The 15612-nt window shown below is 44.2% G+C and overlaps 1 protein-coding gene and 1 long non-coding RNA gene across 2 annotated transcripts in view; one reads left to right on the top strand and one right to left on the bottom strand.

The window, feature by feature from the left end:
- The first annotated feature begins 4658 nt into the window (after positions 1 to 4658).
- Positions 4659 to 7779, top strand: LOC125941635 (uncharacterized). Its single transcript, XR_007464511.1, has 3 exons — positions 4659 to 4974; positions 6080 to 6183; positions 7677 to 7779. It is a non-coding gene; the product is annotated as an uncharacterized LOC125941635 (long non-coding RNA).
- Positions 7780 to 10773: 2994 nt separating this feature from the next.
- Positions 10774 to 15612, bottom strand: part of LOC125941569 (uncharacterized) — a 6145-nt gene continuing 1306 nt past the window's right edge. Inside the window, exons 2-4 of the mRNA XM_049659096.1 lie at positions 13371 to 13550; positions 11907 to 12263; positions 10774 to 10860 (exon numbers count right to left, since the gene is read on the bottom strand). Coding sequence (XP_049515053.1) covers positions 10774 to 10860; positions 11907 to 12263; positions 13371 to 13550 — 624 coding nt within the window. The remainder of the gene's footprint in view (positions 10861 to 11906; positions 12264 to 13370; positions 13551 to 15612) is intronic.

Below are 15612 nucleotides of genomic sequence, written 5' to 3' on the forward strand. Positions count from 1 at the left end.
GCAACGAGAAGAATTCATAACGAGGGAATTTATCAGTTTTAGGACACCAGACGTTTCAACAATAATTGGAGGCATTTTTATATAGTCATATTAACGTGCGACAGGCAGAACACTTTTACACTTGGTGGAAAAGTTTTTAACAAAGGTTTCGTTTAAGAGACCAGCACACTGGTCACGTGGAAGACGGGAACCTGAAGAGTCATCCAAGGCGATGTGGTCACTAGATGTTGGATTGATAGTCCTCAAAAAATTTTTTAACATTATTTGTTAGCATTGATGGAAGAGTGGTAGACAAACATTTATGCTTAGCAACCTTGAATGCAGTTACGTAAGCATCAAATGCTAATTTATAAGTAGGCCCACCTCGATTCGGTGGATGAGTTTTTAGCAAAGCGAAAAAAAAACGTTTCTTTCGATTGGCAAGCCGCCTCCCATACAAAAATACTTTCCTTACTTTCTTTAGAACTCTTATCAACTTTCTATCAACTTTAGTAACAACCTATGTACTTTTACTTTCTATTAACACATGTTACAAGAAAGTTGGTAGGATCTGTTCTTACTTCGGTTTGAAAAATGTTTGTTTAAAGAAAGTTCAAGGAATGTTGGTAGGCTATGTTTTAACTTTCGTTTGTAGGAAGTTTGTTCAAAGAAAGTTTAAAAAAGTTGGTAGGCTCTGTTTTTACTTCGGTTTGAAGCAAGTTTCTTTAAAGAAAGCTTAAAGAAAGTTGGTAGGCTCTGTTTTAACTTTCGTTCGTACGAAGATTGTTCAAAGAAAGTTTTAAAAAAGTTGGTAGGCTCTGTTTTTATTTTCGTTTGAAGAAAGCTTGTTTAAAGCAACATTAAAGAAAGTTGATAGGCTCCGTTCTTGTTTTCGCTTGAAGCAAGTTCGTTTGAAGAAAGTTTAAAGAAAGTTTAAGGAAAGTTGGTAGGCTCTGTCTTTACTTTTGTGCAAAGAAAATTATAACAATTGTATTTGTTTCATTCATTTGCTCATTTAACACTGCAATAAAGAAGCATAACATGCAATATCGGTCATAGAATAATTAGTACCGATAACCTGAGTTCCTGCAGTTTAAGAGAAAGCAAGGAGACAGAATAATTGTTGTTATTACGCGTGCATATATAATCAGCAGTAGCTAAGGTAAAATATCTTGGCCTGCACCAGTGAAATTGTATAGTACGTTTTTATACTTCAAAAAAAAAGAAAGAAACTGTTACACACTGGTACTCGAACCAGGGACTTCTGCGTGTGAGGCAGACACGCTACCACTACTCCACGTATTATATTAACTTCTGCATGACCAGTGCAATGACTACACTTTCTGACATGTCGTACGGCCGTTTATTTGTTTTCACGACGCTTACCATTTTTTCGGAATTCGGCTTCTTAATAAACCTTATACCTTTACTATTTTAGGCAAACTATACACAAAACTTGGGTTTCTCGCAAATGCAGTACCTGCGGTCACTGTTAAAGAGCCTTTCTTTTCAAAACTGCGGGTGATCGCGGTGATATATTGGCGGAATTCGTACGGCAGCACGGATTCCGTAAATGCTTGCTTGGACGAACAAGTGAATAATTTACGATTGTCAGTTGGCTGATTAGTCAGTTGTGTACCTGGCATGGCCGTATCTGTTTGTTTACGCGTGCGTGCAAGCAGTACGCCCGTTGCACTTCAGCCGAAGCAGCAGCTGCTGTAGCACGCCAGCCATCGCCACGTTTTGTCACCTTTATTCCTGACGATAAGAGGAAATATGGTCTCACCGATTCAAGATGAAGGCACGTATTTTCGAAAACGCTACACTTGGCGCCATAATTAACGTGTATATGGGCGGTGATCACGAATATGTGCTCAGTAAGTGCCATATTAGCCCGTAGGCCGTCCGTCATTTCAAGCAGACGGAGCTGCGCGGGAAGCGCGTGGATTGGCTCATGCTTCAGCTGCGACTTCCCCTGAGTGACAAACGCAAATCTCGAAGGCCATGCTCCTGAAGCGATGCGAATCGAGGAGGCAAGTTCTCCTTCTTTAACCGCAGTGTGGCGCTGCTGCAGTGTTTTGTTTAATGTGCCTCGATGCCAGCGCCGCCGTTCAGGGTGGTGCCATCCTTTGACCGCACCCGCGCCGCCGCTTTCTCGCTGCGACGCCATCTTGAGTCACAGCGAGCGGTTACGAGTGCTTGGTGCCGGTGCTTAGTTCGAGACAGTGCGCGCGGATGCTTCGCTGACGCTTCTACTTGCTGGACAGTGTTCAGCCGCATGAATGACAAGCTTGTCAAATGCATCGAGTCGACATGACGGGCTGTTGTGTTCCCAAGTGCACCGGATCGAGGCGTAAAGGGCTTCGTTGTTTACGCTCCTCCGGGACCCAGAGCGAAGGAAGAGATGGGAAGCCCAAGTAAAGTGGTATCACTGGAAGGCAATGGATAGCTCCTACATTTGCGAGGTAAGTGTCAAGAAAGTTTAGACTATCGCATCGTGTTTTTCATTTAAATAAGAAAGTATTCTCTGATCCTCGCTCACGTACCTACGTTCGCTCACGAACTAAGCACTGCACCGATGCTGAGTAGCCTATGGTTTGCGAGCGCGCGTCGCATAGGCTTTTGCCGTTTTGATCGGCGCAGTCTATGCGAGTAGTACCCTTATTTTAATAACTGACGAAAATGCCTCGCCGCGAAATAGCCTTACATTAGCTACAAATCGTCATGTAAACCACCTATTTTACTTTTTCACGGGAAGCACACATCGTGTGTCTCTTGTTTATTTTTTTTCCTCAGTTTCTTTTTTCGCTACTGGTTATTTGGGACTAAAGAACGCAGTGCTTCTTCTGGGGAGAGCGGCTGTTGTGTACGTGGCAAGCGAAGCATTGTGATTTTCTCTATTTTCAGCAGATATCTTGCGGATCTCAGGTTGTTACGTTATATAGTTGATTTTTTAGACGAATATATTTGTAGCGTGGTGCTCGTAAGCCGATGGTCATTCGTGCTCATTCCCGATCGTAGTGGGTACTGTGACGGTCTTTAAATGCCTGCGCACGGCATGCCCAGGTGTCTTACAGTTAAGGGGCATCATGGGACCAAAATGTTTCGGCGCTTTCTGGCATGGTGTCTGTTGTAGCCTGTGCATTTCTTCGAAACGTGTGAAGCGAGGTAATACAGCATTACTTCTGCGAAAATTTATTTTTAAGCACTGTAATGGGTTCTCTGTATTTACAAGGCAACTTTTCATATCAATAATCACTTTTGTTGTTTTACTTGTACTTAGAAACACTTTGAAGAGGACCAGTACGAGGGAAATCGACAGGATGGGCGCCGTCTGTTAAAGTCAACAGCCCTACATCATCATGGACTATATTTTCGAAGTGAAAAACATTGCTAATCTGTATTTGACTGTCTTAGTTTCATTTACGGTTTTTGTACGCGATATGTATGCAGTGTTGTTTATTTTTTCAATGTAGTTATCAGTGTTCTAATGGTTATTTATAAAATGTTCTGTACTCGCCATCGATGTGTTTGGCTGATGCGACGTATTCGATGGTAGCTGATGTATTCTGGCTGGATATCTTGATTAATATTACCCGCGGTTGCGTTTTCTTGTTTGCATTCTTGTTTTCGATTTATATTGTGTGTAATAAGGTTGATGTACTCACTTGAACCCCCCCCCCCATGTAATGAATAAATTAAAAAAAACTCTCACTATCCCGAATTGTGTGTCGAGCCTACCTTGCGAATTTCTTTTTTATCTCGTCTTTCAACATAACCTTCAGGCGCCACACAGTACATATAATTTTTCATGTACATATCTCTTTCATGATTGATTGTACTAGACATTATAAGTAAATGTATTTTGTGCATCGTTTGGTTTCTTGTGTGTACTACGCAAGATTGACACAGACAAGTTACGTTACATGTTTCTCTACAGCACTAACTAAACCTTATTTTCACATCGCAGTTATTTTTACACCAGCTTAATCCTGTCAGCACACAGTTTTGTGGGCTAAAAAAAAGCAAAATTGCGCGTAGATATCGTCAAATAATTGCAACGAACGCGAAGAGCACGCGCAACGCAAGGGAAACTAACCGCCGTGCGCGAGTGGCTGGCTACGGTAAAGGAGGCGTGACGTGTAAACCAAAATACAACAGCGAAAAAGAAAAACTTCCACACACAGGGGGTCGCAAACCTTATATACCAAGTATCGAAGCGCAAAAAAAAATAGTGCGTATTTCAAACATACACACGGCATATTAATGTAAATTGAATTAGTCAACTTGGGGCATGTTCCCGGCGCCATACATTTACGTCTTGGACCTTCGACGAGTTCACGGCTATTGGTTATAAAGATGTGCAGATGCGATACCGATACAAAAATCCTCATCAAGGCAAAGCACTTGGAAGTGCGCCGCGAGTAACACTATTTATGAACGCAAGCGTAGCTGAGTCTCAGCTCGTGTGACTCAATATGGCGGCGCCAGCGGGGTTGTCTCCACCCTGGACGGCGGCGCTGGGCATCGAGGCACCCTAGTTTTGTTTAATAAATACAATCCAATCCAAGTTGCTGTAGCTTATGGACCACGTTGGCTGTGCGCGAGTGCTCGTTGCAGTGAGGCGGTAGTTGAATGAAGTGCTAGAATAGAAGTGCCTAGGCAAAATGTCCTCCTTATCGTGCGCGTTAACCATCGCACAACCTCTGGACTCGTGAAATGCCGTGTGTTCGCCGTGTGTTTTGTGCGATACGCCAGTGTCAACAGTGTCTTAGTACTACGCCCGTCCGAGCTGCCTTTGTTCCCGCCTGCCAGCGCTCTCGTGAAAAGCCTGTTACTGGGGCTTCGAGTCACAGTGTATGGAAGAATTTGTTGAAGGTTGTGCTTTCGTGGTGCTGTATTTCATCGGAAGTTCTACAGTGTTTGCGCCCGTAAGAGAGTTGGTGCCACGGTACCTGTGAGACGAAGGAGCATTTGCTGACTACGTCTTGAAAGGTAAGCAAGCTTGGCGCTTGTGCGCGTTGTTGTAGCTTATGGTTCATGTAATGAGCTTTGTGTCACTAGAGCCGAGCGCATTCTAAGCTTAAGTGGCCCATGTTTCTGTGCACATTTAGTAAGCAATTTTACGAACGTTTCCCTTGATGTTATCGCGTACTTGCATTTTCCTGTGAAGTATGCTACCCCGTCTGATTGCTATAACTGAATGGGAACACAATTATGGAAACACTGAAAGTTAGTTTGTTGGGTAGTTTCCCGGCAGAAAATTATTTCTTATATAGGCATTTCCGAGAGTTCACTGCAGGTGTGTACACGTCGATGTGTCATGGGCTTCACGCGTTGGCACAGGACAGCTATGTTTGATGCTTGCGCACATATATTAGCTTGTATGAAGACTTTTTTTGTATACAGTTCACCTTGAAGGCCCGCGTCGCGAGAACCTGTCTGTATTCTATATTAAACTATGGAACCTGTCGTGTTCTTTATTGCAGGGCAGATATACGCCGATATTTCAATAACGAGGTTTCTTTTTAATCGAGACATCTCAATCAGACGCTAGATTTTACTATATATTCATATTCATCTAAAGAACAGTATGTCAGCTCTTCCAGTCATAGGTAATGACTGTGCCTTGCAGTAATAAAGTAAGGGCTGTGATTTCGTAGCGATACATTGCGCTCGATCCTACGTCACTCTTACCACCCACCGCGAACGGCCGGCTATTCCAGTTCATAACACGGGCGGAGCGTCGGTCAAACCTCTGACGAAGAGCGAGAAGGAATACCATCGCTATACAAACACGGCCTAGGGTTCAAAAGACTTTTTATGTGCTCAATAATTCTTTCATAATCCAATGCTCTTTTGTTTTTACTACATATTTGAGTTTCGATGATTTTCCTGGTAGTCTTATGTATGCTGCATTCCCACCTGGAATCTCAGTTTTTACTAAATAACCATGTAACTTCCTGAGATATAATGATGGGAGATTTGTACGAGACGCACATTAATGTAGTTGCTAGTGTGAGGCTCTTTGCAATTCAGTATTACACTGATATGACAGGTTTCCAGATTCACATTGCAATAAATTATTCATTTCTTGCAGTTGAAGGCTATCCGGATTCTGGAGGCATCCCACAGGAACCTGGAGCACTGCTGCAAGCTGGAGAGCACCACTATAAAGCACCTGATCTGCGTGCTTTTACAAAGGTGCATACAAAACTGTCATTGCCTTGTGTGTTGTAGGATATGTTTCTGTAATATGCAATCATTTTACTGTGTGTGTCATTTTCATGATTTCTAGTGGCAAATCACTTCCATTTCACTTCTGGTCATCTGGAGGGCCCTCAGTTTAATGAACTTTCCTTTAACTAGCCTCCTCTGAGCTAAATATAATTCTGACTTGCGTAACTGCATGATATACTCTGTACAGACTGTATATTAATCTAGTCAGATTGCCTTTTTAAGATAATTGTTGAGAAGCATGAGGCCTCGAGATGTGTAGCTCACTTCTCACACTATTGCCTGTGTGCCTATATTGTTCCCTCTAATCGGTCACACTTATGTATTGCATACCATACTTCATCTCCTAAAATTAGCATACAAACAGCAAGATTTTCTTCTTTATTAGGTAGCTGCTGAATCGACTAGCCACAGTATGAGAAGGTAATTCCTCAAGCATATAACAAACCAATAACCTTTTAATGTGACAAGTTTAATATGCACCCGAAGTGCAGGTTGGCTTCAAGCAGGAAGCTGGTCTCCTTTGTATTTTACAGAAATTTGAGGTGGTAACGCAAACTGCTAAATCGCAACAATCCGCACATTGCAGTAGTTGCAAGCCACGACAGTGCAGCTGAACGCTGAGCATTCGCCTTTACATTGGCATTTTTTTTCAGCGTGTCTCTGCCCTTCTCCAGTTGACATTGGATAAAGCTTGTTCTTTGCTGTCACTTATCTGAAATGCAAACAATCCTTTTTACCTTTCATATTACTTGTCAGCTGCCTAATACACAAGCTTCCGGTGACATGCTAACAGTGCTGACTACTGCCCAGAACATGTGTGCATCTGTGGTTTGTGGTACCACATGCTAACTACCTCGGATTTACTGAGATGTCACAAGGAAGCTTGCTTCATGCTCAAGCTGCCCTGCACTTGGTGGGAATATTGAAATAGTCACTTTTTAATATAATAATTTGTTGTGGTTTTAGCAAATTGAGTTTTCAAACTGGTGAATAATGCGCACTGGAGGGTCTATAAAAATGTTTTCTACCACCTAAAGACATGGTTTAGGCAAAAAGTGCTTTACACATGTGATCGCATTTATTGAGTGCGGCATATCTCGCTGAAGCCTTTATAAAAACTTTGCGTATCTTTACTGCAACTGATTTACGGGTACTTTACACAAGTATACGATTCCTACATGTAGCACATGCATATTATGTGCAGCAGTTCTGCTTCACCAATGCTTCAGTAACTTTTTGGGTGGCGTTCCAATACGCACAAGGACGTCGCCCAAAAAGAAGCTTTGCACCCCAGAGGTGTGAATGCCATTCTAAGTATGTATGGCAAAGCAGTCAGTTGAAATCTTCATTTTGATTGTGGGTCATTTGAAGTCAAATTCTTGTGGATGACTGCATCATGCTATCTCGTCCAGATACAATTCACAAGGCTAACTATTATTGCATTTTTCCTCCTTTAGGCTTGCAGCAAGAGGGATATCAAGAACACGGGAGATATCAAGACCACATTATAGTCACTGCTTGCTTGTGGCTTCTGAGGACATGTATGAACGAGTTGGAAAATAAACACCAGTGTTTGAAAAGATTGGTGTGTTTCACAAAAAGGTACATACTTTTATATGTTCAAGGTTGCATCAGAACACTACCAGACAATTTTTTAAAATGCTGGAAAAGGGGGATAAAATGTCACCAGGATGTTTGTAGGACGAGCAACAGAAAGTTGGAAAAAAGTTACAAGAATGTTTCTAGAGCAAGCAATAGAAAGTTAAAAAAAGTTACAAGGATGTTTCTAGGGCGAACAGCAAAAAGTAGGAAAAAAGTTACTAGGATGTTTCTAGGTCAAGCAACAGAAAGTTGGAAAAAAGTTACAAGGATGTTTCTAGGGTGAACAGCAAAAAGTAGGAAAAAGTTACCAGGATGTTTCTAAGAAGTAAAAAGATGCCCAGCTTTTAATGTTTGAAGGATGTTCATTCATCGTTTCAAGGAAGTTCGTAAATAAAATTTTAATTGAATATCGGTGGCCAGTAGTCGACAGGATGTTGGTATGAAGTATTTAGGAAGTTTAAAAACGGTTTTATAACTTTCAATAGACCGTTTGTAGGTTTTAGTAACATTTGTCTAAAAAAATTTAATTGAACGTTACTAGAATTTTTTGTAAGGGATGCACCTTACCGTTATATTTTGCAGCGTTTCATTGCTTATTTTGTACTTTCTCTCAGCTTCATTACTGATAAAACTTAATCCTGAAGCCTTACGTATACAAAAACCACAAGCTCATTATGCGGCACGCGGCATTGGAGGGCTACGGATTAATTTTCAGCACCTGGGCTTCATTGACCTGCACCATCTAAGTGCACGAATGGTTTTTTTTTTTTCATTTTGCCCGCATCGAAATGCAGCCACCACTGCCGGGTTGTTCATTCATTACAAAAAGGCTTTTTTGGCCTCTTGTAAGAAAGTGTTCGTCATTTTTTTCTGTGTGATGTGCCGTTCCCACTGCTTTTTTTTCTTGGCTGCGACATATTTACATGGAAGCCACCTATCCAAGCGGCCGCTCTGTAATGCAGCTTTCACGTAGCGCCGCGAGGTGCCTAAGATGGTGGTATTTCGATGGTGTCACCTCTGTGTCTCTTATAAGAAAGCCACTTTTTTGTGACCTCCGAGAGCATGAGCTCAATTTACGGAAACCACGCCTCTTCGCGGCGTAAATGTTGCAAGTCAGGGGGAGAGGAAAGATGTGATTTCCCACAATAATCCCAGATAATTCTTCGCCATTTCTCGCAACCTACGTGACCGTGTTCGCATCCGTAATGAAGTTGTTTCTAGACGAGTATCGGCACTTGAATAGTGATACAAACGCGGCTAATCTGCATGTGGTTTCTTACACATAAGTCCAGCGTTTTTATGCGTTGTTTCTAAATGAGTATTGACACTTCAAGAGTGATACAAACTCATACCAAATACTCATCTAGAAACAACTTCATTAGGGATGCGAACATGGTCGGGTTGGTCCTGACTGGGAGATTACCACTGTCGTTGAAAAGAAAAGTGTACAATCATTGCATTCTACCGGTGCTAAAATATGTGGCAGAAACTTGCAGGTTAACAAAGAAGCTCGAGAACAAGTTAAGGACCGCACAAAGAGCGATGGAACGAAAAGTCTTAGGACTAGCGTCAAGAGACAGGAAGAGCGCGGTGCGGATCAGAGAGCAAATGGGGATAGCCGATATTCTAGCTGACATCAAGCGGAAAAAGTGGAGCTGGGCAGGCCACGTAATGCGTAGGATGGATAACCGGTGGACATTTAGAGTTACAGAATGGATACCAAGAGAAGGGAAGCACAGTCGAGGACGGCCGAAAACTAGGTGGGCTGATGAATTTAGGAAATTTGCAGGCGCAAGTTGGAATCAGCTAGCGCAATACAAGGGTAATTCGAGATCGCAGGGAGAGGCCTTCGTCCTGCAGTCCACATAAATATAGGCTGACGATGATGATGATGATACAGTGACCTGCGCCTGTTAGAGCACAGCTCTTAGGCTTCCGTCCCTGCGGAGAGCGTCGGCGCAACCGAGCGGACGAGCACGGCGAAAGACAAGAGCGAACCCGGAGCGCAGTGAGTGATGACAAAAATTCGCCGACGATTAGGATACTCCCTAATGCAAAATTTGGACGCAGCTCTACACGTGCTTTCATTTCGCGATATATTGGCTGGCGCAGACAGTCTGCCTCGTGAGGCAAGTTGTAAATGGAGCGAAGTGTGGTGCGACGGCCTCGCTAATCGGGAGATCGCGAGAGGAAGCGCGTGATGCCACCGCGTGGGTGACGCGTGGGCGCGACTCACAGCAGCCGCCGCCGACAGGCCTCCCAAAACGATGAGCGCGTCGTCTGTATGGAAACAAAGCGCTGCATGAGCGGAGGTTGCCTGCGGCGGCTTCCACGCACTTCCTCTCACGATAAACACCGACTGCTTTGACTGAAACACGCAAACCCCGATACACACCGATTTCTCTCGGGCGTTGAAATTGGAAACAGAAAAAAAAACGGCCACCATCCCGCCCTGCGAACGTGAATGTCCAGCGAAGCTGTATCAAACACCACAAATGGTGGAGCATTGTATTCAGACTGTTCTTGTGGTGTCAATTAATTCCGTGGTATACCCATGGTTGTCTTAGATTGAACTGAATGAGTTGCTAGACGGGTCTCTCTTTCATATATGAAAGCGTGGTGACGTCACTAAGTGTATATATATATATATATATATATATATATATATTGACACGTGCTCTATGTCAACACTTTGACGACGTTGACGCTATGTGATTCAACGGACTCCGAGTAGTGGGACAGGGGCAATTCGAAGACGAAGAACTCTTTCTTCTGGTGATTCTTAATAGGCTGTTCTGCCGTCTTGTTCAACGTGTTGTCTCGTGTTCGCGTTGAACCGAGACATTGGTGGAGATGCGGGGTACACAACCCCGCCTGATATATGCTCTGGACTCCTCCTGGAAGCCGTTCATCCAGCCCATCTCCAATCCTGTGCATCGCTTCAGTCGGAGGTCACTCGTCCGGGCCCTGTTTACCTCTGCCAATGGTGACTGCCAGCCCGCCACAGATACTACGATTTCCACAAGACGGCAGAACAGCCTGTTGAGAATCACCAGAACAAAGACTTCTTCGTCTTCGAATTTCCCCTGTCCCACTGCTCGAAGTCCGATGAAGCACATATCGTCAACGTCTGCTTAGTGTCTACATAGGGCACGTGTCAATATATATATATATATATAGTAGTGACGAAACCTCCTTGGTACCGCATTCAGTAATGCAACTTAAGAAAACGCGATATTGCAAGTTATCTTTTTTGTTATAGCAATAAAGGATAAGCCGCACAGATGATATTCCTTTAAGTACTTCAACTGCTAATTATTTATTTATGGCCAGACAGAAAATTACATTGAAAAAAGCTGCGCCCCTATTGGGGAAACAGTCAGGGTTATGAAAGATGGAACACGTTAACCTGGAGTTTTGTGTTTACGCCACAAATTTTTGCGACCAACGAGAGGTATACAGCTTCGCTGTAAAAGAATGGTTCAAAGGAGTAACAATTTTGACAACCTGAAGGTAGTGAACGTCCACCCGAAGCACGATAAAAGAAAGCTTTTGCGTTATACAACCATCGGAATGCCGCGGTCGGGAAATGAACCCGCGACCTAGCGATCGGCAACACGACGCCGAAACCACTTAGCCTACCGCGGTGGATCATAAGATAAGTATAGTATGAGTGGTTTGGTAAGACTGGCCCTTCAGATGCCCGAGGCCCATGGCGTAGACAACCAGACAAGCGAGCCCAAAGTCGCAAAAATTCTTGCTACTTTTTGGGCATTGGTCTAAGCTTACTACTCGGCTGAAAGGCTTGCTTTTCTGATCGTCATAGAAGAACGTCCTCACAGCTGGCCAAGAATGAAGAGTGCAAATAAAAATTAAAAGAATAAGAGAAATTGAGTATCAAATTCTAAAGAGGATTGGGAATCAAACCTTGCAACGAAATCTCGCTAAGCACCACACCGTCATAGCCACTGAGCCACCACGGTGGGTCCCTTATCAGCCGCATCACTCCTTACTGCCATGTAAAAAAGACTAAACTATCGACACTCTCCTGATGATTCCTGGAAATACGCGCGTTGAAAACTTACCCTGTCGAGGGTGAGGTGCGTCAACAGCTCCGTTTGGTCGAGTACCCGAAGCATGGAGAACATTCTGAACCGGAGCTCCTCGAAGCCGATCAGGTGGACCGGGACGACCCACTTGGCGACCGTGATGTGCTGCAGGAACTGCCCCGGGCGAAAGCGATCCAGCCCTAACACGTTTAGGCTGACGCCGGAGAAACAGCGGCGCTCGTGCAGAAACCACAATGTAGCCAAGCATAGAAGCACAGCTTTGAGGTCGTAGGGAGCCACGGGATCATTATGGGTCATTATGAGGTCCAGGCTGCCTTCGCGCAGTTCGTTGAATTCCACGCCGAATGGCTTCAGGAACTTGTTCAGCTCTTCCTGCATAGCGCACAACGGAAATGAAGTTAGTAAGAGCTGTCTTCCCGAAACAAAGTGAACTTGTTCGCTTCACGACTCGAGCTCATACAAGGTATGTCCGCATACATAAACAGTCGCTTAAGCACATCTCTCCGCATTGTCTGCTTCCCTTGTCCCTAAGCTACCTGTTTGTGAATCCTGTGCAACCGGAACCTGTTTTAACGCGATAGCGTTAAGGGCCCCGTGTCGCAGAAAATCCGGCGTCGGTGTGCGATGTCGGCGTCCGTGGCGAAGAAAATCATCCCCAACCACCCCGACCGTGCAGGCCCTCCACGTGGTGCAAGGTTTTGGTGAACAAAAATTGAATTTCTCAGTGAAATCTGCCAAAAAAATGGTGAAGTACGACTTTACCATTCGGTGTCGGATACGGCGTCGGATTGTTCACTATTTTGCGTCGTATTGTAATTTGAATGTACGAGAAAAGATAATTCTGTTACGAGGAAACTCAAACACAAACCCCTTTCCCTGAATTTCTATCAGACCTACAGCCGCCGCTCGGGTACTTTACTTGCGAAAATGATATCGAGATGGCGCTCGCATCCGCGGCAGGGCGAATCGGGCCTTCGCCTGCCTAATGCGTTTTGGACACGTGTGCGCGTCGGAGCTTTTGCAAACAATTAATAAAATAATAAAAGAAGTGCTAGGGTCTTCTTATTTTAATAAAAGACCCCTCATATTGCCCCTGAAAAAACGTCTTCCCAGCAATGCATTTCTGTTTAATGTTGAAGCCGACTTTGAAGGTACGGGTGTAAGCTTGCTCTTTGTAAGCTGGCTTTCCCACGTTCGGTGTTGCAGTGAAGCGCTTCCACTGAAAGAAAAAAAAGGCGATGCAAACGGGGCTCGATAACGCTATCGCGTTCCGCTCTTAAAGGCGAAGCTTGAGCTTCCGCCAATTTTTGTGCAGTAGCAATCTCTCCTGCTTCACATATGCTTTATACTTGAAAATGCTTTTGATCTACGACCTGCCCAGTGTCTTAGCAGCTGGAAACTCTGATCAGCATGCATGCTGTGACCTTGACATACACTGCAATGAGTAGGTCACGCGGCTGAGGTGACAGAATGAGTTACCGCTTCAGTCACCATCCAGCAGCGGGCACCTCCTTCGTTTTGCTGTGTGCATGAGTCGAGCCGTGAAGGCATCTCCAATACATCGCGGGCGACATCGGCAGCCCTGTCGAGAAACTCGGGTTCGTCCTTGAGCTGGTTTTCGGCAAAGTGCAGGAATCTGTATGCCTCCAGGTCCAGGATCTGGAAGCATCAGAGATGTAAGGCCAACATGGTGGCTCGAGCCTAAAACAGCAGCAACGTTTAGACTCCAATTCTACAGGAGCATCAACCAGCTCGAAATAATCAGTCGGTCGACGTTCCCGTGAGATTATTGATGTGCTTATCGGATGCGTTCTTATCTCTGTCTCCCAATGATTCCGACCGTCACAGACGGAACAATATTCGGGCACAACAAATATACGATGATTATCCCATTAAGCGAATAGGCGAAACACGTCATCTACGAGGCGTGTACTGCGGCAGCGTTCCACTCAGGGATTTCCGTGTGACATGCTGCGCCTTCTGGAGGCGCCGCCGTGAAGTCTGCGAACACCCAGTGGTACGTACACATTGACCCAAGTTAGCGTCAAAGAGGTTCATTGAAATGCGGCACACACAACCAGTCAGTGGAACACACCCAGTGGCCCACACACAGGTGAACGGACTACATTTGAGACTGCACTACGTTCGGGATCGGCTAAACATCCACAGATGCCAATATCTCCGCGATTGGGCCACGTGTTTGGAGGGATAGCTATACAGCCGGAAACAGAACTGGTTTGACAACGCCAAGGATTCTATTCGCAGTTAAAGAACGCCCGCTAGTTCTTACCCGAAAGCAAACGTACGTACGCACTGGATTATCGTAGGCATGGTGCTAGTCAGTTCGAGGCACGCGTGAAAAAGGTTTATGTACGGAAATGAGCTGAGGGTATTAAGGAAAAACAAAATAAAAGTGCTTGTATGAAATACCGAGAAAATATAAGCAGAAATAATTTAATATATATTATTCGGTTAAACGTCCCGAAACTGCACAGGGTTCAGAGAAGGGTTCAGTGTTTTCGTTATACACTAATTAACACCGTAAATTAACCCTCAGGCGTTTTTCTCAGAATCGGTAAAAACCGAGAACCTCCCAATTCGAGCTGTCCTTAAGAAATAGAAAGAAAGAAAGATGGGCAATTATCACTTCCAATTCACGATTTCTTGAGTCACCGCAACACATTAATACGCGGTTAGCACTTAACTCTCCTGCATATATTTTTCTTTTCGTTTCTTGTTGCGAAAGTAGAGTATTCCGGGGTGCTCAAACAAGAAAACAGATTTTTTTTTTATGTGAAGCATTTGTAGAATATTCGCTGTATGTTGTTGTTTCTGTTGAAGTTTGCCTTGGATGCTTCTGGCGAGCGCACAGCATAGAATGGCAGCTCCAGGCAAAAGCTTCCCTTGATTTCCTTACCATATCCGTGTCAAGCGCCAACGTAGAATTTGTGTTTTCTGGATTGCGCTTCGTGAACCTTAAAGAGCGTGCTCCGATGGCTGACAAATCTCTCACTATGTACATGCCCATTTTGCCCAACACATTATGCATTACTTTCATGTTCCAGAAAGCGTCGTGTATCATTTGTGGTTACCACTCGTTCGTTCATTAACTATTTTGCAGAGTGTTTGGTATATGTTCAATAAAGTCATGTCATATCAGGTGCGTTATATATTCTCCAGTAATAATACAGTCGATTTACAACGCAAGCCCCGATAAACACCAATTTCTCTCTTACATGGAAATTACACAACGAAAAACATCGGCTCTAAGTAAAAAAAAAAACAACAGAGATAAAACCGATAAACACAGGCGGAACTTGAAGAAAAAGGAATACCGAAAACGTGTACCACTATTCATAAGGGATGCCATAGTGGGTGCCTTTGGTTAATTTTGACAACCTGAGGGTCTGCAACATGCACCCAAAGCACAGTACACGACCTCGCGCGATCAGCAGCCTGACGTCATAGCCACTTAGCCTACCGCCGTGGGTCTAAGGGTATGTATAGTAAGAGCAATTTGGTAAAACTAGCCATTGAAATGCGTGAGGCCCATGGCGTAGCCAGCCAGACAAGCGAACCTTAAGTCATAAAGATCCTTAATGCTTTTTGTACTCTGGTCTAACCTGACCACTCAATAGAAAGGCGTGCTTGTCTGATCGTCATAGAAGAAGGTCCTCACAGTTGACCAAGAGTGAAGAGAGGAAATATACTTATGTTGAAT

This window comes from Dermacentor silvarum, chromosome 11, assembly GCF_013339745.2.
Source record: "Dermacentor silvarum isolate Dsil-2018 chromosome 11, BIME_Dsil_1.4, whole genome shotgun sequence".
Classification (NCBI taxonomy): Eukaryota; Metazoa; Arthropoda; class Arachnida; order Ixodida; family Ixodidae; genus Dermacentor; species Dermacentor silvarum.